Raw genomic sequence first — 27,500 nt, forward strand, 5'->3', positions numbered from 1 at the left:
CTAAGAAACCGATATACATGCACGTATTAGGGTTAATTCTCTGTTTGTGGTGTAATACTTGCTTACTCATATTTTTAGTTACAAAGATGTTATTCAGAGTTGTTAACTTCTTATGTTTACTCATTCTCGGCTGGTTTTGTTTTAGGGGAAGATAACAAAGAAATGTTGGACAATTAATTAAACTAACTGGTCTGTTTATTTTTAAATCTGACATTTCCGCGCCCTAGCAACTAAACGCTTGCTACTGGGAAGGACGTAAACCACTATATTCTGGCAAAATTCTTAGCAATACCTACCTAACAATCATGTGTTGCGATTTTTAAAATCCAAAAATGTAGTGATTTAACACAGCTGTAAATTTAACAGAAAGAACATTTATTTTTCTGATTCCTGAGGGGTTTTTTTTAATAATTTTTTTTATTCGCATAGTCACGAGAAACACACGGGACCAATTTCCAGACCAAACTCTTCTCCAGCATCTCCAACATCATGCACTGCCACGTCGTTAATTGGGAGTCTGTGAGTTTTGGAAGTATTAACCTCCAAGATTGTTCTACGCCATGTACCATCTTTAATCTAAAAGATAAACCGAAGACGAAAACATCGCTAATGGTTCAAATTAGACGAGGGAATCACATGTGATAAACATCTCTGTTTCATAACATCTTTTCAATAATTTCAATTCCACATTGCAATAGATAGACTCTGACATGAAATGACTGAAAGTATAACGCTCATGGAATGTGATTGAGCAGATACAGGAGGAACCGTAAAAGAAACTCAATGTACGCAAACGTAGCGATAGGCGCAAAATTAACGAAAATCTGGCAAACAATACACACAAGTATTTATTATACATTCTTATGGACTAAATAACCTGAAACTGAACGGTGACGAGAAGATGGCAGGTCACGCTTCCCTATGTATTCCATTACGAGTACATGTTCCATTCATTCCTGTCTAGTATTCTCTTAGCTTCCTTTTATGATTGTTTCTATTATCTGCACACATATAGTGGTCGTATGACTAATTAACCTCATACCTTGGGCATTGCAGTCAAAGTGAGGCAGTGAAAGGTAACAAGATATGTCTGAATTAGCTCTTACCTTACATTCGTCAAGAAGTATGGTAGGTTTGTATTTCTTGGTTCCCTGAGCATGAATCTCTATTCCATTTTCTGCTTTAAGCTTTATGGAATATTCATAGTTCCCAGTACTTTGCTTGAACCAGGCAGAGGAGTTTAAACAATGATAGGTGATGATCTGTTTTGCGCGGTTGCTTAGCAGCCGAAGAAATGTCAGTTGAATTGGGTCGCAGTCATAAACAAACTGTAAAAACAAATAGCAATTTATCAACTTCCTCTTCATTGACTGCCCTTGCTGAGTGGCATTGAAAACGTTTTCCTTCATGGAAACAATGAGTAAAATGTTTCTTTGTGCTACAATGACTCGATTCACCGTAAGTATTTTTTCATCAATGTTCAAATAAAGCATTTAAGAGACACCACTTTTATTCAAACCATCGCATGGATGTATTAAAACATTCTTTTATAACCCCTTTCCTGGGTCGCTCTTGACATCAGCACAATAAAATATTTCATCAATTCTGTTTTCTTTTAGGTTCAAGTGCAGAACTATAATTCTCGTTCTTCTGCAACAGAACCGTGTGAGTACGGTGCCTGAGGGCTATTTCGGTCTGGTCCTACATATGTCAGCTTTCATAATAATCACTGCTCTTTTTTAATGCGTGCGTGCAGCACATGGAATGTTCTGCCCATTGAGTTACGCACAAGTCACATCGCCCTAGCCTCATTTAATTGTTCACTTAAATATTACAATAAGGCCCTAGATCTGTACGATGTAGACGAAATCAGAACCTGGAGAAGAGTCTGTCCCAGGTGCAATATAGCGAGGACTCTCCTTTGCCCGCCGTTGTCCAGTTTCTAGCTATTCTGCTTCTTTTTCATTTATTTTAATTTTTTGTTTATAAATGAGTAGCTTCAGTTACTGATTTTTCATTAACGAGGGATCCACTGTAATTGGCTAAGCTGTAGTGGTCTCCCTGCCTAAGATTTCTATGTTTGTAAGTAAGGTATTCGAATTCGGCGAAGCTAAATGAAAAAATAATGGTTTTCTCCAGGACTGCATGGGTTGTATAATAAAAAGAACAACAACAACAAAATAATACAACCCCTGTACCAAACAAATACATAAAAATAATGACCTAAAGAAAGATCCGGTGGTAACTCCCCTACCTGCACAGAAAATAATCTGTGGCCAGCAAAACATGCGAATGAGTGACAATTTTTTGTCGGAATGAGGAAAAGTTAGCGTCAATATCGCATGCTCAGTGAAGCCGTTTGTCTCGCCTTTAGAGACCTTCAGAGTTCGTCGAAAGTGTAAATCAAAGGTTATATGTGTACCTGTGGGAGATCATCAAATTCTTTAGCAAACCACTTGTATCCGTCAGGTCCAAAGAACCATTTCTTGTTTTCAGTCTGTGTCGGAAAAATAACACGGTGTTGCTCATGTAAAACTTGCGACAACCCTTTCTTGCAAACAGACATGTTGATTTTGCTATAAGAAATAAGGAATGTGTAATTCTGTTCTTCATTACCTTGCCCTTTTTTGGGTGAATGCATGTTGCGTTCAAGTGAAAATCGCAATAAACCTGGATTGCATCATCCGCTGGCCCATCGTTGGGATCGATCCAGAAGTGACCTTGGCAAAAAATAAATTCTCTGTCAGATGCTATTACAATTGTGAAGAACAGGGAGAAGCTGCAACATTATTTAAGCACAATAGTTCCCTTTATTTATGAAAAAAATAGGGTGTTGCCTTACCATTAGTAACATTAGGCTCAAGTTGCTTCAGGTCTCGGCATGTCCTGGCTGGGTGGCGCCTGGTACCTAGAAATCGTCTGCAGGTTATTAAGGACTGGACTTGATTGCTTATGGCTTCGATAACTCGACTGTTGACCTGTTGAGAATAAAAATCGACAAGAGAGCATTTACTGGGCGCCAGCCTACATGGTATATAACTACCGTCTAGGGTATTACATTGCGACGGTGATTATAATGTACCAAGCGCCAGCCTACATAGTATATAAGTACCATCTGGAACGTTATATTGTGAATGTAATGTACTAAGCGCCAGCCTACATAGCAGATAGGTACCGTCTGGAATGTTACATTGTGAATATAATGTACCATGCGCCAGCCTACAAGGTAGATAAGTACCGTCTGGAATGTTACATTATGAATATAATGTATCAAGCGCCAGCCTACGTAGTAGATAAGTACCTCCTGGAATGTTACATTGGGATTATAATGTACCAAGCGCCAGCCTATGTCATGTAAAGATTAGTCTGCGAGCCGGCCCTCATTAACAACGCTTCGGGAAGAGTGTTTCTTGCTTCGCGGCCGAAGGCAACGCGCGCCGCCGAGATGTCTGCAAGGGATCTAGTACCTGACGCTCGGTAAACCTCCCTTAAACTCTTCTGAAGTCTTTTCGCGTACGGAAACACTGCTCCTGTAACACTAACTTATGAGGGTCTGGTATTCAAGGATGTAAAATATCCACCCGAGTGCATCATTTTGGCCGGAAAATTTGTCCCGTTTGTCTTAAATCGAAAACAACAACAACAAAAAGAGATCAATTATTCTTATACAATCCCTCTTTGTGGGGGTATGATGAAAACTTAACAAGGTGGTGGGTTTTCACAAGATTGGTGCGTCGCTAAAAAGATAATTATTGAAGCGTTCATTGATAACAATGTCAGAGAAACCTGCCACCTCTTGGAATCGTTTGGAGTCAGTTTCTGGCTTCTGTCGTGGCTGCAAGGAAAATAAAAGGACATTACTTCACTTAAAGACAGACCTTTCAGAGCTATGGATGACGATGAACATAAAGTAATGAAAAAGCGAATATGAAGTTCACATTGGCGCACTTCAAGGAAGTAATATAGTCTTTCGCCATTTTCAAGCTCCCTCTCTTGATGATTTGAGAAAAAAAAACAGGTCAGTGAACAGATTACAAGCTACAGTATTTTGATTTCGGAGCACACGTTGGTTGCAGTCGAGTTAAACCAGGGCTCAAAGGGAAATGTAATGCATCACTTAGATAGTTATTCATAAAATGTACTTACCAAATTACTTCTGTACAGAGAGGACTTTCTGTTACTCTGAGTAAGAGACTCTTCAAGAAATCCATATCTCTGTTGCGAAATCTTAATTGGAACGAAAGTTGAGACGTTTATCAGTAGAGGATAAGAATGACGATGAAGTTAGAAATTCATTCAATGTTCAGTTTCAATGAAGTCAAATCCAGGTTGTTTGGGGTAGGGGTCATAACCGTTTTGGATTTGCCGAGTAAATTTTTCAACCTTAACGGTTTCCTTTCCGAAAAGTTATACTTTTAACATCAAAGAGGAAACCTGGGCCACATTTTACTGAGCCTTTCTCTAAGACAGGAAAATCTGTATAAAAGGAATGTAACAAGATACATACCAAGCCGGAAATATCTGCCTGTGAATAAAGAAGAAAAGAAACTCTATAAAACATGGAAATGAGAGCTTTTCAAGGCTTATCCAGTTAAGGTTTTTTAAGAGAGTATGATGAACTGATAGCAATATTTAGAGAAGCTACGGTAAATGCATGGTTTGATTACGTTGTAGACTCACCGCCTGTCCTGGTTCACCGGGAGGTCCTGGGGGACCCTACACATAATTTACATCAAATGTTAATGGCTAAGCCCAAAATGATCATGATAGAACCGGCCATAATTCTTTGCTTCAAAAAATGCCAAGTAGACTGTAATCTAACCCAAATGCAACTACCGTCTCCTTGCCGCTAAAGCATTGACCTTGCTCGCAATAGTACAATGAGCGGAGTTACATTCAAGTTTTAAAACGAAAAAAATACCTGAAGTCCATCCGGTCCCTGACGGTCACGTGCATTAGCAGAATTAGGAAAAAAAACAATCTATATCAACTTCACTGTAAGGGTGACAATTTTATAATTAGCATTGAATGAAGTCATGATTTTCGGTGGAAAGTGTTTCACATTTAATTTTGATAAGTCTGTGTGTATTTTTTACTATTCTACAATATTAATACGCGATTGATTTTAGAAGTTTTCAAAGGTACCTCTAATGAACATCAATTTGCAAAAATTCACCAAATTCATATCCAGATTGTCCTTGTGGTGTAATCTTAATATCATAACGTCGTTTAGAGTTAGGATTGCTATTTTATTACTGTAATTACGATTGTGATCGTGGTTGTGATCTTGCATCTACATTCTTTTTTAAAAGAGATAAAACATTAGCCCACTGAACAAAGCACAATTTTCTTAACATTAAATCATGGAAAAAATTTGCCAAATTATCAGAGCTCTCTCTCGGACATTACCCTCTCTTAACCCGGTATACAAGGAGAATTTTTCCTAAAATTTTGCTTGAGAATTAAGTTATACTCTTAATTGACCTACCTGTGGTCCAGCATCACCCTGAGGAAAAATGGATCAAAAGTGTTTGGTAAAGACATTTAAACATTGGCAAACTCTGACAACCACATGAAATCTAACGGCCGAAAGCAATAGCTTGACCTTTATCAACTTAAGATTGTCTCTTCGATTAATCTCAAGCTCGATCGAAAGGCAACTGAAGTGGTTGGACTTTACAATTAATACTTTGCTTCAGAAAGAGTCAACATGTAGAAGAATGTTAGCACAGAAGCAAATCGGAGTAATTGGTCTTGGGAACTGACACTGTAATAGGTTCTCTATTGAATCAAATAAATACTCATCCTACTTTGTTTCCAAAGCCTCCTTGTGAGCCAGGTGGTCCCTAATAATTCAAAAGGGAGTAATAGTTAGGACATCGATATTAGAGTCATAAGCAGTGGTAAAGAAGCGATAGACATTACATACAGGTGTATGGCTACGGCAGTATGACTTAGGCAGTATGACTTAGGCAGTATGACTTAGGCAGTATGACTAAAGCAGAAGAACTAAGGCAGAATGACTTAGGCAGTATGACCGAGGCAGAAGAACTTGGGCGGTATGACTTAGACGGTATGACTTAGGCAGTATGACCGAGGTAAGCAGTAATGGCTTCAGTAGTATGAAGTAGGCAGTATGACTAAAGCACTATGACTAAGGCAGCATGACTTAGGCAGTATGACCGAGGCAGAAGAACCTAAGCAGTATGGCTTCGGCATAGGCAGTATGACTGAGGCAGAAGAACTTAGGCAGTATGACTGAGGCAGAAGAACTTAGGCAGTGTGGCTTAGGCAGTATGACCGAGGCAGAAGAAATTAGGCAGTATGACTTAGGTGGTAGGACCGGGGCAGAAGAACTTAGGTAGTATGACTTAGGCAGTATGATCGAGGCAGAAGAACTCAGGCGGTGTAACTTAGGCAGTATGACCGAGGCAGAAGAACTTAGGCAGTATGACTGAGGCAGAAGAACTTAGGCAGTATGACTGAGGCAGAAGAACTTAGGCAGTATGACTGAGGCAGAAGAACTTAGGCAGTATGACTGAGGCAGAAGAACTTAGGCAGTATGACTGAGGCAGAAGAACTTAGGCAGTATGACTGAGGCAGAAGAACTTAGGCGGTGTAACTTAGGCAGTATGACCGAGGCAGAAGAACTCAGGCAGTATGACTTGAGCAGTATGCAGGACGCTTGACCCACTTGTACGTAGTAATTGACTACCCCAGAAATGGATTTTAAGTAGCTCAGTGGTAGTCCTAGAGACCGCAAAAACTGAAGGTCGAAATTAATCTTAACTAGAAATTTTACTTATGCCCAGTTAGACTCTAGTAAGCCATATTTCTCTCTTGGCCTTACAGATCCTGTCGTTGATATAATGCTGGCCCCGGTTGTTCAAAGGATGGATAAATTTATCCACTGGATATGCTTATCCGGTGGATAAAAAGGATATCCGCTGGATAGAGATTTATAAGAAGTTATCCATCCTTTAAACAACTGGGGCTTGGTGTGTTCTAGTGGCTTCAGTACCTCATGTTGCAGATTTTTGCGAAAGCAAATGTTTCTGGAACAACTGAAAATAATTCTTCCTGTTTTTCTCTTGAAAGGCAACCTTTACTTACGAAAATTCCTTGTAATCCAGGGGATCCCTGGCTCCCTCTGATGCCGTCAGCTCCCTTAAGACACACAGCAGCAAACAGGATTTTGATCATTATCGTAAGAACAAATGTATGCAAACTTAAGTAGCTACCAAGTGAGTTTTATTTTATCGTCTTAATCAGGCTGTAAGATAATACGTCTGACAGGATACTGAAAACTCTACTCTATGTTTATGTTATTGTTATGCAAAAGAAGAACCAAAGAGAACTAAAGCAGATTCTTTGGAATGCTCCCTAGTAAAGAACAAAGATTGAAGAGTTAAAAGAAAACCATTCACCTCTAACCCAGCAGGTCCAATCGGTCCTGGGAGACCAGGCTCACCTAAAGGACCCTAAAGATATGTTTAAGCCATATTTCACATATTAGTGATTAATAAATACTAATGCCACACATGAAGTACAATCACTACCTTATGATTAAAAAAAAAACAACAACAGTGGATGACTTCGATATACCTGTGCACCCTTAGATCCCATGGGACCTTTCGCACCTCTGACTCCTCTACTTCCCTGAAGATGAAAGGAAAGGCAGTTGATTAAAAACATAAGAAATGTCTTAGATTGAGTATGCCATCCGCTGGGATTATAATAAGGAAAAAAGCATGTCATGTTTTCAATATGAACAGCTCGTCACATTTTAAGGTCCTTAACTATTCGAGTTTTGCTTCTCTGTTGCACCTGAAGGGAGTATTCATTTATGTCCGGAAATGGTTTGAAAACAGTTCACCGCGCCACCTTAATTGTCTCCTAAGTATGGGAAAAATATTATTAACATCTATCAGGTTATAATAAGAAGACCGGCACACTTCAGTTGAGGTCTGTGACCATAATCGTTGGTATGGATTTCCTTTTCTCCCTTACTGAAGATCTTTAAACAATCTTGACTGGGGACCAATCAATTGATTCCAGCGTGGATAGCAGTCTAAGATTTTCTAGAACCCAACGGGGAAGCAATGCAATGTTTCATACAGGGACTTATTGCGCGTAGTAAACCGTGATAACCGTTAGATCACTCTCCTTTTGAGTAACCCATGACACATGAATGCATTATGTGCCTGTTCATTCGCTAGGATTAAAGACGTTACGAACCTTATCCCCTGCTCTTCCTTTAGTTCCAACATCTCCTAACTCGCCAAAATCGCCCTGTAAAGATATACTCAGAGGTTCGTTATATTTTGTCATCAGAATGTGATTCCAACTTAATCAGAAATCAAAGCTGTCTTTATTTTCTGTGTAGCTTTTTGAGAGCTGGCGTAATTTTGAGCGATTTCATAGTTTTCTCTTGGTAAAATTATAGCTGTCACCTTTGATTTTACTGAAGTAGAAGGCTGAGGAAAGAAATAAATTCGTACCAAGGGAGAAAGTTAAAATGGCTGATTGCATAAACAATCGCGAGTTTGTAACGTTAATGTGCCCTAATAAGACGCTAGCATTGTAGGCTATTTTCTGCATACAAATATTTAAATATTTAAACGTTTATGCGCCCTAATAAGACGCCAGCATTGTGGGCTATTTCCTGCATACGAATATTTACCTTGTCCCCTTGTTTTCCCGGTAACCCTAGATCACCGGTGGCTCCGTGGGGACCCTGATATAAAGGGAAGAAAGTCGTCATGTTAAGTCCTCGTTCAACGCAACACACCGTCAACAAGATCAGGAAAACATTGTTTCCTTTCAAGGTACGATGTTGTTTTAAGTTAGCAATAAAATGAGTGGAGCTGAAACTCACCCCATTATTACCCTGAGTTTTTCACCAAGAATTTGTAACTCACACCTTTCCTTGAAGTAATTCCCCAAAGGAATTTTAACTCACATTTTCCACAGATTTTGAATTTTAAATCAACAAATAATTTTTAAACTCACATCTTCCCCAAAACGTCCTGTGGCTCCTTGATCTCCACGAGCTCCCGACATTCCTTTGACTCCTTGAAGACCGGAGGCACCTATTGAACCAGATGCCCCAGGAAGACCCTGACATAATTAAGATAACAAATGATTGAAGAAACTTACTGAATTAACTCAAAATAACTGATTTGTGAAAGGAATACCGACAGGGAAGCGGTTAACCATTAGACAGCATAATTACCTTTTCACCAGGTTCCCCAGGCAATCCAGTTGGCCCCTTTAAACCGAGGGGACCCTATAAACATAGAGAAAAATGTGCCATGAGAAACAATGTTTGACAGTTACATCACTAATTAGGTCAGTCATAGTACGCAAGTTACTTATATCGTACTTCATCTGCATTTTCTCCTCTTTTCCCGTTCTTTCCGGGAAGTCCAATGCTGCCCTAACGAAGTAAAAGAAATGATATTGGCATTCTATGGATGGAACGGTAAATAAATCCAAGCAAAAGCAAGTGAATGTAGTTCTCTTCACTCAAACCTTTCTCCCCCTTGTGCCATCTTCACCATCACTACCTGGTTCCCCTCTTTCACCCTTTGAAAAAGTAAGAATGATAAATAAAAGACAAAATGAAAGGAGACGCAGCTGTTCTAATAAGAAACAGTGTAACTGTGTTGAGCTAGGTAAATGCCGTCCTATGTTTGGACAATATTTCTCAACGCTTTCGTATCATAATCGTTGAGTAATAGCAGTATTTATTTACAGAGTCCGGACACATTGTTTTGTCCATTGTTTCTTTCAATATATTGTTATTACTTCAAGGGTAACTTAAAACTGCGAATAAGTTTCCTACCTTCGGTCCCTCTCCGCCAGTTTGTCCTGCGGCTCCGCGTTTACCAACTAGTCCCTGAAAATGTATCCGATTCATATCCTAACTTCATTATAGTTTTGCTGTCTCTAACAACTGGGCGCATTTAAGATCGAGACAAAAACACTTCGATTCTTTTACATTGTACGTTCCACTGCTGCTGAATCCTTGGGAAACACAAAAATGGTGAAAGGAAAGGGAACTAATATATATATATATATATATATATATATATATATATATATATATATGTATATTTCTTTTTACATGAAGTATATTAGATTAATGCGATACTTTTGTTATGGATTGCAAAATCACAAAAGGGTTTTTCAGAAGGTACAATACGAGCCAGGCGGCTACTTACGATTGGTCCTTTTCTGCCAGAAGGTCCATCTACGCCTGGTGGTCCAGCAGGGCCCTGTCGAGGTTAATAGGGCAGTTCTCACATATATCATACAATCACCAGAAACACACTGTCTATGAGCTGTGATATACAAGTGTGCTTTTTTACCTGAGCCCCAGTTTGTCCTGGCTCACCAGGGTTTCCAGTTAAGCCAGTGGAGCCCTGCAATGAGATAGAGTTCATGTAATAGTTTAGATCTCGCTTAATACGTCATATATGCCTTGTCTGTAGTGGGACTTCCACAATGAATCCTTATAGACTTTGAACTCTTAAAAAAAGAATAAAAAACAAATTTGAACTAACTGAAAATCCTTTTGTGCCTCGAGAACCTTTAGGTCCAGTGTCACCGTTGAGTCCCTGTCAAATGTAGTAAAACAAACAAATATAAGTAAACAAGTTAATCGTTCAATCAAACACCCCATAAAACTTCAACAGACACCGATTATCAAATCAGCTGTAACATGTCGGTATATATATTCTACCTCAATGCCACTTTGTCCTAGTTCGCCAAGAGATCCCTCAGATCCAGCTTCTCCCTAGCATGTGGAAATATTTTTGTTGGAGATAAGCGTCCCGCAAAAAATAATCTTACTTGTAATTTCGCAAACATCAATTCCAGGAGTATTATGGTTTTGACCACCTTGACTTTTTAGAATGGATTTCGTTTCAAGCAAATTTCAAATGATTGTCTTCACCCCACCCTCACTCCGACTGTACCGGTATTCCAGGCTCTCCATTATTTCCTATGTCGCCAGGTGCTCCCCCCAAACCCTGTGAAGCAACAAAAAGAAACACATATCACATACAGGCACCCTGTAATACAATAAATACTTCATTTTAAAGGGACAAAGTATCTTAGTTTACTTTCTTATATACAAAACAAACAAAGACACCACGACAAAACTACAAATCGATGACAGGATAGACACCACAGCCGACGTAACAAAGACGCATTCATAACACTTAAAGACCACAAACCGAACTTCTCAAACAAACCGACATGCCGCCTGATCAACCCGACGAAACCCGAAATAGACAAAGTGAGCAAACAGATCTTCGACCGCATCAACACCAACATCGCGAGAAAAGCAACTTCAACCTATGAAAAAAACTCCTCATCCGTTATCAACTGGTTTCGATCTATAGACAACAAATACAACTCCAACTTCATCTACTTCGACATAGAATTCTACCCGTCCATCAGCCTAGACCTCCTAAACAAAGCACTCAACTTCGCATCTGATTTTGACAACATTACCGCCGACGAAAGGAACATTATTATTCATGCCAAAAGCTCGATTTTAATCCACAAACAGCAACCCTGGCAAAAAAAAGGCAACACTACATTTGACGTAACCATGGGCAGCTTCGACGGCGCTGAAACCTGTGAACTTGTCGGAAACTTCTTCCTGTCCCAGCTACCGAATCTCAACATAAATATTGGTCTATACCGAGACGACGGACTTGCCACCACCGACGCCACACCCAGGGACACTGAGAACATCAAGAAAGAGATATGCCGCATTGTTAACGCTAACGGACTCCGCATCACCATAAGCTAACAAACAAGTAATCAACTTCCTAGACGTCACATTTAACCTCAGCCAAAACACCTACCAGCCAGTAATAAACAATAATAAACCTTTCAAGCTAACGTGGAAAATCATCAAACAATGCAAACCGTACAACAACATTACTAAGAAATACAAAGTTCATATATTTTGAACTGCGGTATTAGATACGTATGATGCACGATCCTCGCAGTAGAGATTTATCATCACGGGTTTATTACGAATCAACTTAACGGCCTACTCCCAGTTGGCTTGTTAGCTCAATTGGTAGAGCGCTGCACTAGTATCGCAAAGGTCAGTGGTTCGAAACCCGTACAGGCCTGATTTTTTTCAGGTCTGATTTTCACTATTGCATAAATAGCGCTCTCTCCTGCGAGGATCGTGCATCATACGGATTACTAAGAAATGTAATGTATGTCTTTTTTAAAAATTCACGATATGTGAAAAGGAACTTTGCAGTCTTAACAAGCAAAATGAGCTAGCAAGTTCATGCCCCCATAGAAACAGGTACCTCTTTAAAAACTTCATAATAAAGTAACAATCTCCGAAATTATACATACCAGTCACATGACCTATATGGAAAAGTAGCGTTGTTTTTATATATCCTAGCAACCGTATTCCAGCTTTTATAGCCAGTCATTGTAAGTTAACGGTCAATCGTTGAAATTACCTGATGAGCGTGGTCATTTTCGACCATACGAAACAGAGCTGTCGTAATAAAACGATGAGCTACCTCTGAAGTCTTGAACCAGTTTGTTATAACTAACTGCAGACAGAACTGTTTCGGCCTTCTGGGCCTCATCAGTGCAGTGCTGATGCTAGAATGGAGGAGAACCGAGACGGTCACCCCAAACGACCCAACCTTTGCGGTATCGTTTAAGCCATGCCAGAGTGCTCAAACTAGAGTAAACTAGCGAGCATGCGCAATTGCAGCAGCAATGACTCATCCTAGATTGGCTTAGCCATTATGGTATATGAGCCAATATACCATAAACTACGATATGGTAAGCGTACGAGTAAGCTTAAAATGAAAAGGGAGCTAAAAATTTAATAAAATTTAATAATTTAATGCAGCGTTTTTAATAAAACATAATATGTATATTTTCTTAAATATATATATATGTATATATATGTATATTTAAGAATTATTCCACGAGCGCGCGTTGGATATGAGATGAAAGATAGCCAACGAGGCGCGTAGCGCCGAGTTGGCTATAATCATCTCATATCCAACAAACGCGAGTGGAATAATTGTTTTATTAAAAACGCTGCATTCAATTATTAAATTTTATTAAATTTTTAGCTCCCTTTTCATTTTAAACTTACGCGTACGCTTACCATATCGTAGTTTATGGTATATTGGCTCATATACCATAATGGCTAAGCCAATGAAAAGTCTTGAATTGCATTATCAAATGATCCAGTTTTAATAAATATAAATATATAGACATATACCTCAGATCTCCTCTTTGAAGTTAAAGCCTTCAGCTGCATTCCAAAAGGAGCTCAACTGAGGAGAATTAATTTTTTTTCTTCTTTTGTGTGGTTGTGTAAATATTACTGACCTGTTCACCTCTATCTCCAACTTCTCCCTTAGCACCCACAGGACCTGCAATTCCCTGACAAAAAAATATAGAGGTGATCAAAACCACTAGTCATCATACTAACAGAACCGGTCCCTACACCACAGATACAGATATGCAGTCGTACTTAGACTGGACAAGTGAGACAATATAATGATCATTACCTGTTTTCCTTCCTCTCCTCTTTCTCCAATCCTCCCTTCATCTCCGTTCGGACCCTGAGGTTGTAAAATAGTGCCAAATAGTTTTTCGTAGTATTAGGCATGTATCAAATGTTTTTCTCTACTTTCCAACTGAATTCAAAATTTGTCAGTATCTTTTACGCGCCATCTTTACGCAGGACTAAAATAGTGCTAGGCTCTAAGTCAGCGGAAATGAGGAAAAAGGTGGGCGACAAAAAACGAGCCAGGGGTCAAGCGCTCTCTTTATTCCTTCCACAATTTTCTTTCGCCTGTACCCACGAACTGAGCACCTTAAACAGACTCACCGACTGGTTCATCGTAGCTGAGTAGGAAGTGCTTCCCACCGGGAAATTGGAAATCGTCCTTTAATTTCAATGTACTTGAACCAGAAACTACTCCTCGTCCTATCTCTTTTTACCCATCTTGTTTTTTATCATTAGTACAATTGAAGCCATATGCGGCTATCATCTTTCTTAAAATATTCATAAAAATAGAAAGTATCATTTTATTTCATACCTGGGCTCCTTTGAGACCTCTTGGCCCCTGAAGACCCATCTCTCCTACAGGACCCTGAGTGAGGCACAAACAACAATTACTTCCGATTCAATATGATCGCATTGATTATAGAGCAGGATTACGTCTGAAATCAGTGAAAACATAACTAACAAACCTGTTCGTATGAGTTTCTTAAACATGTAAGAATTATAACACGCTAATCTAGTGATCAAGATAGAAATAAAACAGCATATTCACCGCTTGACCTCTGTATCCCGTAAGACCCTTAATCCCAGCCTCTCCTTTCTTGCCCTACGAATTAAAGAATATTGTGATATGAGTATCATACTTGTTAACATGACCGAGAAGAGCAATTCTTTTCAGAATAAACAAACACTTTTTTATCATGGTTGTTTTTGCGGGTACTGGAAAAGACTAAATACACTTCTAGTTACTCTGTTTCGTTTTCAGACAATTTACATAAAGGTGTTCAGTTTCTCAAGTCTATCTGCTATGTAACAGAACGAAAATTCTAAAGCATACTAATGTTACGCCTTAAGTTAATGCTGCAAACAAATCGTACCGTTTCTCCCTCAGTGGCGTGAAGTCCAGGCAGACCATTGTCACCTGGATGTCCCTGAAATCACAACAAAGTATCATGATGTACCATTATGTTCAAGTGGGGCGGGAAGTTTTGTAAGACAGATAAGTAGTAAAATTCTCCAGATAGAGTTTCTAAAGTTTCAGTAACTAGAGCCTTAGACCTCATGTCACAGGCTACTGAGGCACTAGTTGGATGTAACACATTATCTGCCTTACATTATCTAAGGGGTCCCGGTGTGAAATAAATGAAATGGCCCCAATTCTTTAGCGAACAAATTGCCCCAGTGAATGTTGCATCCTAGCCTTTTCACTAAGAAGTTTCATGACTTTCATACAAAATGGTTAATAATGATGCGTGTCTCACCATGTTTCCTTCTGGACCACTTGCTCCTCGCTTTCCATTTTCTCCACTCGCTCCCTGAATTCAAACATAAACGTAGTATTATAGCATAAGAATATGGATCGATCAGACTGGGAAAAATATATCTGAAGGCAACTCTAATTAAGTTGTGACTCGAGTGCGCAATATCTATTAGCTACTTGTGTAAGTTCCGATGTCAATTATTTTCTTCGAATTTCATGTTTAAACTAATTGTGAACCCCCTCCTTCGTATCATAGTTTCTTTGTTTTGAATGGTTTCCCATAAATCGTAATATTTAGCCTCATCCTCGTATCAGGAAAGATCAAATGATAAAAAATCAAGCCCAGTGCTGACCTTTTGTCCTCTCGATCCTGATTGGCCAGGTCTACCATTCAGACCTGCAGGTCCCTGGAGAGAGAACAAAACTGACTCTGAACTTGAAAATTATCCTCATGTTTTGTTGGCTTCGTCCATCGTGGTCGACAATCTTAAAAATGTGTGCGAGATTCTCCGAGATTTAACAAGTGACGGTTACGAAAGACGAGATATTCGGGAGCTGTCGACAAGCATCAGTGACAAACCGACCCACTACTAGTGTGACACTTGAGTTCTTTAGTTCTAAAGTTCCTACCATGTTTGATATCTGGAATCTTTAGAACTGAAAAGAAAAAATGGCAAAATAGAATCTATTTGTTGAGATGGGTTGGATAATTACCGTGTCCCCTTTGACTCCAGGCTCTCCCACAGGACCTGTGGCTCCCACTGCACCCTACAAGTGACATCCATACAAATAGTTACTTCCAGGCACAGATTTATTTTTGTGTGAAAAGTGTACCTCATTTCTCACCCGTGGACCTTGGCTTCCGTCTTGTCCTATTGCCCCCATGGGTCCGGGCGATCCCTACAGGGACATGAGGATGTTATTTAATCGAAATTATTCTAAATTTATGGAACGAGCCTACATTTGCAGTATTCTTACATTTTTAATTATCAGTATTCAGTGCATCCTTAATCTACTCTTCCTAGTCTACTATGCAAAGTAGATTAACTTTGACTGATAATGGTTGTTGCCTGACCATATTTCCTGGTCTGCCAATATTTCCTTGCACGCCTTGTGGTCCCACACTGCCCTGAAAATTGCAAATAGGGATTAAAAAAAAATTTCTGGCGGACTTAAAACATTCTTTCGTAGAAACTTCACCCCAATTAACGCGTTAATTTTAAGGTTTATTTAATTGTATTAAGAAATAGAACACAAAAGCAATGCAGTGATCAATTTTACGGTTTTTTTTTATTGATTTCGGGGCGATAGAATGCTACTTAAGACAGAAAATTGGTCTGGGCCCACAAAGAACGACATGGACCAATTAAAGCCCAGTGTCACCATGCACAGTTTATGCAAGAAACTGAAGAGTTAGCTCTAACCTAATTCATGCAGTTAAAAATTGGTTTAACTTACCATGTCTCCTGCTTCTCCATTCATCCCAGAAATACCAGCATTTCCCTAACAGAAATTAAATGAAGCCCTGTTCACACCGCGCTAACTGGATTAGAAGACGGTTATCTCTTACTTTGCGCTAAAACCATGCATTTTTCATTTAAAGTATTACCTCTCTTCCTAGGATACCGTTTTCTCCTCGATCACCTTTTAAACCCTGGTAAGAGAGAAGTATTGGCTAATTTGATGATGTAAAACTGAACGTTCTGATTGGTTTTTACTGGGACGGGATTTTGCTGTACGGACTGTTTCCAGGGAGACTGCAATAAGCCGGGTATTTTTTGTTCGCGAAAGCAGGAGAATTCAAACTAATCAAATTTAATAAACTACTTACTAACCGCGCTTGCTCGAGCCCTACTAAGAAAATCTGCCCTCAGTCGAGCACAGCGAGGTCCGTACTGCCGCGACCTCAAGCCAGTAGTTATACATCTCAGTGCGGCCCTCGCCCTCGGTTAGTAAGAAATTAATATTGAGTAAAATACCATGGTATGAAAACTTTAATACATATACAGAAGATCATCTTGTACCATGCTGCCCCGTTGACCCTTTTCTCCTTGGATGCCCTCAGAACCTGTTTCACCCTTTATTAAGAGTAGAACAATAAAAAAAAGCGAGTTAAATTTAATTTTGTGTCAAGGAAGATGATGCTTAGAACAACAACAACATAATGATATCCACGATTATAACATAACCAAAGTAAAGCGCGCGCTCTGATTGGTCAATTTAGCGTCCCCCATTTGCTCATGGGTGTATGCTGCTGACGTGAGCAAATGCAAAGACTATTTTTACGCGCGCGCTTGTTTTTTCTGGTCGCGTAAGATTTGTTAAATAAAAGGGAACCCTTTAGCTACAATGTATCAATGTTATGTTATAAAACAAATGGTAAACACCACAGCGTACACTATTGAGTTATGGATGCACTTGGGACGTTGCTAAGCACGAAAGAAGCGCAAGAGTCTCTCGAGGCGATAGCCGAGAGCGACTCTAGCTTCTTTCATGCTTAGCAACCTCCCAAGTGCATCCATAACTCAATAGTGTACGCTGTGGTGTTTACCATTTGTTAATAATAATGATAAGAATCATGTTTATTGAAATAGTAACAATGGTGGTTATACTTGGTTGTGTATGTGCGCTCAACTGGGATTTTTTTAATGAGACTTCCGCTCTTACACGCAAGTAATAATAACGATAATTAATTGACATGATATGAAACATTCAAATGCAGCTGCCTACCATGTCACCAGGAAGCCCCTGTTCTCCTGTTTCACCACCAGATCCCGCTCGACCCTAAAAACCAGGCATGTTGTTATTAATAATAATAAATGTTATTTAACCAGGGTGACCTCTTCAGCATAAAATGTTGATATCAATAAGGGCCCTGCAACAAAAACAAAAAAACCTAAAGACAGTCACCAACTTTAAAAGTAATTAAAAAGCTTGTGATCTATAGAATTCTAGAATACGAGTTCTAAAAATAATGATTGAGTTAAAATCCTTCATTTCATTAGGAATATCATTAAAAAGTTTCGATCCATTAAAATGAAAAGACTTCCTTGCAGTCTCAGTTCTCACCTTGGGAAGCATTTACTTCTTCCCACTTCCCCTCGTGTTGTGGATAGTTCTAAAAACCTTAAAATATCCTTTAAAAAACATTGGAGGGGATCTCTTTAAGCATATTATTTTTCTGGCCACTGCTTTTGCGTTGTTTCCAAATGGCCTTATCTAAATACAATTGTCTGCGAGAAAACTTCTTTGTGCTTTGTGATTGTGTATCAAGAAGCGAGGATAACATTATTTAAAGGCGTTTTAAAAGAAAGTTCTAATTTGGTGTGTAGATACAGAGATGAAAGAAAGCATCTTAGTAGGAAATAAAACTCCTTTGTTAACTGTTTAATCTAACACAGATGCTTATTCATGATACCAATGATAAAGGAGGATAACAATCACTGAATGATAATCTATCAGTGAATATACGAAGGCTCACCATCGGTCCAGGGACTCCTACTTTGCCTGGCTCCCCAGCTGTACCCCTGTTTCCCTAGACAAAGATGCTATAAATGAGTAGTCTGATTATGTTAAACATAGGGGAATGGGACGAGGCTCCTCAACATCCCTTGATATTTCGAGTTTTCCTTACTGAAACCTCAGTGCTGCTTATTACCTTAGGGCCACTTTTGTTGGACAAACCAGGTGTTCCAGGTTTTCCTTGAGGACCCTAAAATCAAATGTAAATGAAAACCTAAGCCATGACTGTTATTGATCTATCATTGATTCTGATCAATCGCTAGCTTAAGACATGCAAATAAATGTTGCAGGACTTCAAACTCTTGATATGTTTTCTTCATCGCTATGGTTTTTAGCATTTGAAAGATCCTTAGCTACTCATCACACTCTTTTTTTCCCAGGACGGCTCCAAAGACTTAAAAGATAACAGACTTTTTCTTGAATCCAGCGGGACAAGCGATTCATCTTACCCGTTGTCCTTTCTTCCCTGTCAATCCCATGAGTCCTAGCGCACCAGCCGAACCCTAAAATTGCATAACATGTATAAATATTGTTCATATTAATTGAGTTACCAATCCACAACAGGCAAAGATGTTTTTATCATGCTTCGAATTGCAATCTTAGGTTAAACTTACAGCCTCCCCTTGTCTGCCAGGCCGACCATTGTCTCCAAGTTCTCCCTGCGAGCAAATGGAAAAGATAAAGAAATGAGCATGTGTTTTTTTTTTTTTTTTTTTTTTTAGCTGTAACCATTCCCATTGAAATCATTATCACAGCCATTATCCGGGACTTTTCTCTACAACATATTTTTATAGCCACATCTGTTTTCTTTTTTCTTCACCTACATCGACTAAACACAGACTACCCAATAAGTTAGTCAGGTGTCTCAAACTCACAGGGATTCCAGGCGTTCCTCCTCTGCCCAGCTTACCTTGCCGCCCTCGGGGGCCCTGGATTCAAGACAAAAAAGGGTTATTTTGTAAAAGTTTCTAAGCGTAGAACTTCCTACCTCTCAGACGAGAGGAACTTTTGTTTCGCTTTATCGCTACAACGATGATCAGTTCCGTAGTATAGACATGCATCTAGATTACCAGGTTTTACCTTTAAATACCTATGAAAGAGTGCATAGCTATACTTTAAGGCAGGATAACTATGAAACGCTCAAACTTAACATGTTTTCTCCTATCCAACTTTTTCCTTTGCTTTGCTTTTCTTCGTTTCATTTTGATTCGTAAGTTAGTTTGTTTGTTTCTTCAATCAAAAGATCGGTCGACATCGTCAGGGACACGTGCTCAAATCAAAATGAATGAAATTTATCAATGAAAGTAACCAAAACGAATGCTTAACACTTAGATAACGTTCACCGTCATTTAGCACGATGATTGCTTACAGAACGACCGGGCGATCCTTCAGATCCTGTCCGTCCTTCTCCACCCTATCAAGGAAAGGAACGAATATTGATCGATAATGCCGTCTGTCCTTGTTTAAAGAGTTATTATGCTAGCCTTCTATTCCAAAAGAAAATATTCATGTATTATGTCTGAGAAATTTGTTTGCCATCTTGATTTTATCGAGCTTCCTGATGTTTGCATGTTTCTTAGCAAAAGCTCACCCGCACATACTCCACAGTAGAGATACTCTCACATATAATGATTGTTAATAAAAGTAAGAATTGACCACGTCTTTAACAGCACTTTCGAGTTACTCCAACCAATCATGATAGCAATCAACATGTTGATTACTTTGGTTCCCTTACTGCCGCGGTCTCCTCTGTTTCCTCGGTGACCAATGGGGCCCTGGAAAGAACCAAAGTTACTTTTCACAACATGTCTCAAAGTTACGGTGTAAGAAGTCAAAATCATAATGTACAGACAAAAGTATGATTATGAGGTCATTTATCATTTTAGAGTTTGTCAAATTTACCAAGAACAACACTGATAGCGGTGGAATCCTTTTTAATCCCGCCAGTGAATAATTTTTGCACCATGTTTGACATGTGTAAACATTAATCAGAAGGCTTTCTGCGGTATCTTGTAAACCCTGATTACGAAAGAACAACTTGAAATGGTGAAGCAACTACATCAAAGGAAAAGATAGCGACATGTTACCATAACACCAGGGGATCCATCTTTTCCAGTCATGCCACGCCCACCAGGTATTCCCTGTCAACATAACCAAAATATCTTTCAGCACAAGAAGAATTTTGATAGATTGTTTTAGTGGTAACAGTATGAATAATAATTGTTCTGAAAATAACATAAATAACACTCGATTTTTGGATTTTTTGTAGTTTGTTAAACAACACTTCACTTGACTTCCTCCCTCGTCGTCGAACGCCAGTCACTGAAACCGACAACTGTCCATGTCAGGACTGCTCTTATCCTGATGATTACGCAGCACAGGCGACTGTCAATGTATTAGATAAGTGAAAATAGCTAGTTGCTTGATTTAAAAAATACTTGAAGAACTCCTTGCTATGATAGTGACATGATCTCAATAGAAAGCTTCTGATTTCCTTTCCTTTTAGTTCTGTCTTTAACTTCTAATCCTAGGAAGATCACCCTGAGGGAGTCTTGAGGGTATAATCGAGCTAATTCTGGGTGGGAAGTTTTCCAAACGAGAGTGGAACATTCCGAAGGCTACCTTGTGAAAGAAGAGTGTAGTTTACTTGTCCTTGCTGGTCGTGTATTGTGATTATGACTGATCATATCAAAGACTCACTCACTTGATCTCCTTCACGACCAGACTGGCCCTGTGCTCCAGGATGGCCTTGTTTTCCCTGCAAAGAAAAATTAAGGAGGTATAAATGTCTTCAGTCAACATGATTATGGATCTCAAGTTTTAAAATGAAGCTTTTGTCATTCAGCTCCCCTTTACCTTTAGTCCACGTACTCCTGGCAAACCAAGACTCCCAGGAGCTCCGTGCCGACCCTACGAAAACAAGGTAAATAACAGCTGTTGCTACACAACCGGCAATGTAAATCTATGGGTTTGATCTGGATTTAGTAATCATTGGTGTTTCTTGGTCGTATTTGTTTTCGTTCTTTTCAATCTTGTTAAGATCAACCGCATTGCTTTCCCTGATAGGACTACAGTCGAACCTGTAGGAATGGGGAATAGTTTAATACAGATCCCATGGAATAGGGGTAATACCCAAACTGACCGAAAACACCATATTATGCCGTAATAGACTATTAATTGTACAAAAACTCGCCCAAAGATACAACTAACATTGATTTCGGGAGATAAAAATGGATTAAATTTTACTCGAAAAGTTATGCTTAGTCTTATCTGAGTGGTTCCACCCAAGTGACCGTTAAATACAGTTGAAGGTCGTTCAGACTAAATCAAGGGTGGCCACGACCTCTCAATAGATGTGAAAATTACTGTTATTAAGGCAAAAATTTTCTGGACCTTTAAACACTGACCGCTTAATAAAGGGCGACCGCTAAATACGCTGGCGCTTACTACACTCTATCCATTGCGCTAACAACACAGCCTTTGAGCGCTCTATCCATTGCGCTAACCGCCTCCCGGTTAGCTCAATGGATAGAGCGCTGGACTGATGTGCAGTAGGTCGAGGGTTCGAGCCCCGGCCGGACCAACACTCAAGGTCTTAAAATAATTGAGAAGAATATGCTGCCTTTCTATAACATCAAGAAATGGTTTAGATATTCTAGTCTTCTCGGATAGGGACGAATAACTGGAGGTCCCGTCTCCTGCAGGGTTAGGGGTAGGAGAAGTTAATTTCCCACGCACGAGATTACTGTGTGATGGATGTCCTCCCCTGGGGTAGTATGGGTGTTTTGCATTTCATACACGAGCCTCTGGCTTGGGCAATATGGGTAACCATGCCCCACGTAAAGACATTAAACTTTGATTACCATTACTATTACTATTACAGGCTCGACTGTAGTTCAGTCCTTGTTTTGACTAGTTTTATGAAAGTTAAATGGCGAAAACCGATTAAAGCGTGTTTCCTTGTTGATTCTGATATCTTCACTGTAATTCGATGTGACTCTATTGTAGCCTTTAAACAACTTTTACAGATTTCTCCTTGATAACTATTTCCATGTGGTTCATTTAACTCATACTAATCATGCCAAATTTTATACTAAGCATTTGCAGGTGGGACTAGCGAGATAAAACTGATATTTGCTCAAAGGCTGTGTTGTAGATAATAGTAACGGCAATCAAGAGGCCCTACTGTTGTTCCTTTATCCCCAGGTCCTCCGCGCGCTCCAGGTTCTCCATAGTTACCCTTCAAAGAACATAGCGTCAAATTAGTCTGATGTACGTCACTTACCATAGACTCATTTTAAAGCTTCCTTGGTACGTACTTATAATATAGTTTCATTTTGAATACTTTGTAGCGTTTCCTCTTTTGTTTGACTTGTTGTAGTTTTTTAAGGTAAAGCTGCTATGGAGCATTTTACTAAACATTATCCTTATCACACTATCCATCTGTCACCCCCTCTACTCAAAACCTTAAAATGCAAATACAACGCCAAATTAAAGAGATTCCTTAGAAAAGCTATCAAAGATTCAGAAGACATGAGAAGTAAGAAACTAAAACATTTTAACGCAATGCTGCCATGTGAACTTGAATATAAAACATCATGTAAACAACCAATATTGGAGCCAATGAACGGATCATACCAGCGGACCATCCCCTCCAGTTGGCCCTGCCTCTCCAGGGATTCCCTGTTTCAAAAACAACATTCAAGAGTGGTTCAAAATCTTCTTAGTTGCTGAGAATAACAAATCATCACTTAAAGCAACTGTTTTGATGCAATCCAAGCCTTATGCAAGAAGTATCAAGATATCAGATTACCCTTTCTCCGGAAAGACCTTGATTGCCTTCAAGTCCAGTGATACCAACTTCACCCTACAGAGGTTGATACGACAAAACAAGCGGTAGATAAGGAGTTCTAGGCTCAGCTTTTGTCTGATACTCACTTGAAACGTTTATTCTTAAAGGTAAGATAACTTATCGTCTCTGTGATTTAACACCTCGTCTAAATTATTGATAATGATAGCATATTGCCACTAGCACTTCGAGGAAACCGCAAGGATATCACATGCCTGTCTTCCTTTGAAGCCTGGACCACCCTGGATGCCATCATCTCCACTGTTCCCTGGGGGCCCCTGAACTCCAGGGGAGCCCCTAGAGCCTCTTTCCCCCTGATATCCAAGGGGTCCCTTTTCACCCACTTGTCCCGTAGACCCTACTTCTCCTGTGGGGCCTGGGAGACCAGGAGGCCCTGCTACTCCTTTAGATCCCTGGCAGATTAATAAGATAACATTTGACTTTGAGTTAAGACAATAGGCTGGTACGTTAAGAGAAAAGTCGCTTAACATAAATAATTGAAGTTTAAGTTTTTTTTTTTTTTTTTGACAAAAGGGCATCTTTCTTTACTTACTTCAAGCCCTATGTCTCCTTCAGCTCCCGGGTTACCTTGACTTCCCTAAAACAAAAAAATCCAACGCTGAAAGCAAAACTCCGATGTCTGTTGATATCACACCTGAAATGCTGCATGCTTCAAACTAAACTACATTTCTTGTCCTTTCAAGCAAAAGCATTCTGTTTTTCGAAGGTCAGGTAACATTATACGTCGGTTGTTTGAGGATGTCTGTATGTGTTAACAAAAACAAGCTATTCAATTGATAGGGCATATTCAGTACAAACAGTTATCACACAACTGATCGAAGAAACCAGAAAAGTCTCAAACCCTTTCTTGTGAGACATGACTTACAAGGTCACCAGGGAATCCCACAGTTCCTTGCTTTCCATGGGGTCCAGGATCTCCCTGAAAGACACAGTTACAAATGTATTACCCCTATAAAATATATAAATATATATAAAATTATCATGTGTGACACCATGGGAAAATAGTGGGCCCTGACCTTCTTCAACCCCCCGGTGTAAGCTTATCTCAGATCCTGAGGAACAGAGCTTGAAAAATGGCGCTGCGAAAGTAACAACTTTTATCTTAAATTATCATAGATTAGATAATGCAGCGTCCTTACCTGTTCACCGTCCACTCCTTGATTCCCGTCTGGTCCAACGGATCCCTGATTAGAAGGCAGACGTCACTGTTAAAAGGAACATCAGAACACGCATAAACTGAGGGGGCTTTTTTTAACTGATGTATTTTCCAATTTAAGCGACAAACTAACCCTTAAAATAAATCCACGTCAATAAAAACTTGTTCTGTCTGGCCTGTGGCCTTTCAAGCGTTCCTGGTTACGTACGTTGCAACAATCCAAATTCTGAACCCTACCTCTTTGTCATCATGAATCACCTACATTTCCTTGCCTGGATTTTAACTTATCTTAAGGCTCTTTCTAGGGCAGATACCCTATCACAATAAGAAGGCATTGGGCAGCGTTAAACACTTTATTTAAAACCATTCTAACCTCGTCTCCGTCGCCACCACGGAAACCCTTAGGACCTGGTGTACCGCGCCTTCCTCGGTGACCATCTCGACCCTGGACTCCATCATGTCCGGAGTCGCCAATAGCACCCTGCAAGGTTTAGCAACAATTTTATCACCAGATAATTTACATCATTAAGATTGATGATTCTCAACAAAATGTATGCCTTACAGGTCAACTATGAACGAGATGTATAATAAGACAACACAATTTCTTTCGGCTTTGTATGTTAATGTTATTCTCACGGCGTCGAAAACAGCTGCTGCTTAAACTATTATGTAATGAATATTAAATTCAAAAACTGTCCAACTCACCTGATATCCTTTCATTCCACGAAAGCCTCGCTTGCCAGGTTTTCCTCTCAAGCCCTGTAAAAATTGAGATTGAACGATTTAAAATGTTTTTATGCTTTCATTGATCGTTGAATTATTGTCAGCCTCTGAAAAATGAAGTAAAGACGACTTACTGGAGTTCCATCCAATCCGGGCAGACCGGGTCCACCAGGATCTCCTCGTTCTCCCTGAAAGAAAAAAAAATGTTTTCTTGTCCTGAAGACGTTGGCGATTGTAGAGGATATGTGAGAAAATGTATGAATTAAGACAAGTTAGTGCTAGTTTCCAAGTTTCTCTGAAAATTTCAGGAAACACATTAGAAGCAATTAGTATGTAAGGTACCAGAAAAAAATTAACATCGTTTTAACTAAGCAAGGCAACTACAGGATCTTTCGGTAATAGTCTTGCTGCTAACAAAACTCTTTGGATGGGTGGTTTTCTCTCCTGAAGATAAATTTTACAAAAGGAAGTTTAACGAGAAGTTCCATGTTCAAGATTCAGAGGACTGGTACCTACATTGACGCCCATTTCACCAGTTCTCCCCGGCTCGCCTGTAATACCCATCATGCCCTAGTAAGAACAAGAAACAAATCTCTCAAATGTGCCAGAATTTTATTTCACTTTCTTCTGACAATAAGCCTAAAAAAAAGCAAGCCAATGAACACTCACCCTTGAGCCTGGAAGACCTTTGGGTCCAGGATCCCCTCTAATTTCCTAAAAATGTTAGTAATGAAAAAGACGTATGGATAAAGCGACATAGAAGGGTTAGACTTGCTTTCCGTAAAACAGTGCTCGATACATATAATAGAGAGAGTATAACGTGTGATAGGCAGAAAAAATCAACTACATTTCATCCCTACAGACCTGTTTCGTGGTTGCCCACTCATCAGTGGGCAACCACGAAACAGGTCTGTAGGGATGAAATGTAGTTGATTTTTTTCTGCCTATCACACAATATAGTAGTCTCCCCGCAGCCGTGATGTTTCGGTCACGCAACGCTGCCTCAGCGTTGCATGACCGAAACATCACGGCTGCGGGGAGACTAACAATATAGCGACATAGAAACTTTCTCTATACTTCGTGAAAATGAGGTTTTTATAAAACATTTAGTAGTTGATGACGTTATGCTAACCATACTTAATCCACATCTTGACATGTAAACAGTAAGATTTTAATTGGGAGCAACGAGGGATCTCTTAAGGAATTGAAATACTGTGATTGTATCGTAACTTTTGTTCGCATATCTTAAACATTTTTGTCTAAACAATGTTGATTTTTGTCCGTAAAAATCAAATAAGTAATTACTGAACACGTTCTTATTATAGTTCCAACCAATCCTGTCCCCCTCTACCCCAGCTTTTCCCACTACGTATTTATCTACCGCCCCTATTCCAAATGTCCCGCGTTCATGTTCAGGTAAGTGACAGTCTCATCAGCTACTGATGCTGATTACAAAACAAACAATTCATTACCTTCATTTTTATGGCAGCTGTTGTTACAAGGATTGGTCGAATGGCAGGTCCCTTTTCACCTGGTATTGACTCGTACTGCAATAATTTAATTTAGCAACAGATTAAGCGACACAACCATTCTTAGCAAACACGTAGCGTGGTCATTTTTTCAAGTACGCACAAGTAATTGTGATCTAGAAACCTAAGTAAACTGGGCGAAAAATGCTGCGTTCTTTAGTTTTTGTTCGAAATAGTTGTGTGAATACAAGCAACGAACAAAGCGTCTTGCCCTTATTTTGAGAAAACTTGGCGCAAACACAACAATGTTTTCAAAATTTTCTAGTCACTTCAAGTACACACGTGCGTATATGCATATAGGACGCTACGCGCCTGCTTAGGCACCTTTGTCGCGAAGACTGCTCTTTTTAAGAGGCAATACCGAAAAAATTGTGATAATTTCTTTGAAGAAAAACTACCTGTGACGGTGAGAATACAATGAGACCTTAGCTGTATAACTTCCACTTGATGTTAGACTTTAAATGGCAGTTACGAAATTGAAGGGAGTCAATTTACTTGTCACCTTGAGGAGAAACGTGGGCAGATTGGGTCATAAAGGGATCGGTGAAAAGAGTGAAATATTCTTCGCCTCACGTCTCCTGCCTTAAGGTTAAAAGAGATTGTGGCATCTTGTCTGTAAATGAATCTCCTGCCTTAGG

At 39.5% G+C, this 27,500-nt stretch overlaps 1 protein-coding gene across 1 annotated transcript in view; it reads right to left on the reverse strand.

The window, feature by feature from the left end:
- Positions 1-177: 177 nt before the first annotated feature.
- Positions 178-27,500, reverse strand: part of LOC111336662 (uncharacterized) — a 35,494-nt gene continuing 8,171 nt past the window's right edge. The window contains exons 6-69 of the mRNA XM_022942787.2: positions 26,806-26,880; positions 26,003-26,047; positions 25,850-25,903; positions 25,468-25,521; positions 25,316-25,369; positions 24,984-25,091; positions 24,594-24,638; positions 24,320-24,373; positions 23,987-24,031; positions 23,649-23,846; positions 23,398-23,451; positions 23,223-23,267; positions 22,771-22,824; positions 21,441-21,494; positions 21,289-21,342; positions 20,672-20,725; positions 20,306-20,359; positions 19,954-19,998; positions 19,460-19,513; positions 19,199-19,243; positions 19,034-19,087; positions 18,721-18,774; positions 18,544-18,597; positions 17,793-17,846; positions 17,087-17,140; positions 16,672-16,716; positions 16,521-16,565; positions 16,138-16,191; positions 15,909-15,962; positions 15,777-15,830; positions 15,416-15,469; positions 15,064-15,117; positions 14,680-14,733; positions 14,355-14,408; positions 14,118-14,171; positions 13,584-13,637; positions 13,402-13,455; positions 10,983-11,036; positions 10,748-10,801; positions 10,569-10,622; positions 10,374-10,427; positions 10,227-10,280; positions 9,848-9,901; positions 9,535-9,588; positions 9,386-9,439; positions 9,236-9,289; positions 9,013-9,120; positions 8,684-8,737; positions 8,239-8,292; positions 7,606-7,659; positions 7,428-7,481; positions 7,114-7,167; positions 5,811-5,846; positions 5,489-5,506; positions 4,922-4,939; positions 4,681-4,716; positions 4,508-4,525; positions 4,147-4,227; positions 3,794-3,835; positions 2,843-2,978; positions 2,617-2,720; positions 2,423-2,497; positions 1,107-1,328; positions 178-576 (exon numbers count right to left, since the gene is read on the reverse strand). Coding sequence (XP_022798522.2) covers positions 430-576; positions 1,107-1,328; positions 2,423-2,497; positions 2,617-2,720; positions 2,843-2,978; positions 3,794-3,835; positions 4,147-4,227; positions 4,508-4,525; positions 4,681-4,716; positions 4,922-4,939; positions 5,489-5,506; positions 5,811-5,846; positions 7,114-7,167; positions 7,428-7,481; positions 7,606-7,659; positions 8,239-8,292; positions 8,684-8,737; positions 9,013-9,120; positions 9,236-9,289; positions 9,386-9,439; positions 9,535-9,588; positions 9,848-9,901; positions 10,227-10,280; positions 10,374-10,427; positions 10,569-10,622; positions 10,748-10,801; positions 10,983-11,036; positions 13,402-13,455; positions 13,584-13,637; positions 14,118-14,171; positions 14,355-14,408; positions 14,680-14,733; positions 15,064-15,117; positions 15,416-15,469; positions 15,777-15,830; positions 15,909-15,962; positions 16,138-16,191; positions 16,521-16,565; positions 16,672-16,716; positions 17,087-17,140; positions 17,793-17,846; positions 18,544-18,597; positions 18,721-18,774; positions 19,034-19,087; positions 19,199-19,243; positions 19,460-19,513; positions 19,954-19,998; positions 20,306-20,359; positions 20,672-20,725; positions 21,289-21,342; positions 21,441-21,494; positions 22,771-22,824; positions 23,223-23,267; positions 23,398-23,451; positions 23,649-23,846; positions 23,987-24,031; positions 24,320-24,373; positions 24,594-24,638; positions 24,984-25,091; positions 25,316-25,369; positions 25,468-25,521; positions 25,850-25,903; positions 26,003-26,047; positions 26,806-26,880 — 3,942 coding nt within the window. The 3' untranslated portion in view covers positions 178-429. The remainder of the gene's footprint in view (positions 577-1,106; positions 1,329-2,422; positions 2,498-2,616; positions 2,721-2,842; positions 2,979-3,793; positions 3,836-4,146; positions 4,228-4,507; positions 4,526-4,680; positions 4,717-4,921; positions 4,940-5,488; positions 5,507-5,810; positions 5,847-7,113; positions 7,168-7,427; positions 7,482-7,605; positions 7,660-8,238; positions 8,293-8,683; positions 8,738-9,012; positions 9,121-9,235; positions 9,290-9,385; positions 9,440-9,534; positions 9,589-9,847; positions 9,902-10,226; positions 10,281-10,373; positions 10,428-10,568; positions 10,623-10,747; positions 10,802-10,982; positions 11,037-13,401; positions 13,456-13,583; positions 13,638-14,117; positions 14,172-14,354; positions 14,409-14,679; positions 14,734-15,063; positions 15,118-15,415; positions 15,470-15,776; positions 15,831-15,908; positions 15,963-16,137; positions 16,192-16,520; positions 16,566-16,671; positions 16,717-17,086; positions 17,141-17,792; positions 17,847-18,543; positions 18,598-18,720; positions 18,775-19,033; positions 19,088-19,198; positions 19,244-19,459; positions 19,514-19,953; positions 19,999-20,305; positions 20,360-20,671; positions 20,726-21,288; positions 21,343-21,440; positions 21,495-22,770; positions 22,825-23,222; positions 23,268-23,397; positions 23,452-23,648; positions 23,847-23,986; positions 24,032-24,319; positions 24,374-24,593; positions 24,639-24,983; positions 25,092-25,315; positions 25,370-25,467; positions 25,522-25,849; positions 25,904-26,002; positions 26,048-26,805; positions 26,881-27,500) is intronic.

This window comes from Stylophora pistillata, chromosome 12, assembly GCF_964205215.1.
Source record: "Stylophora pistillata chromosome 12, jaStyPist1.2, whole genome shotgun sequence".
NCBI classification, from domain to species: Eukaryota; Metazoa; Cnidaria; class Anthozoa; order Scleractinia; family Pocilloporidae; genus Stylophora; species Stylophora pistillata.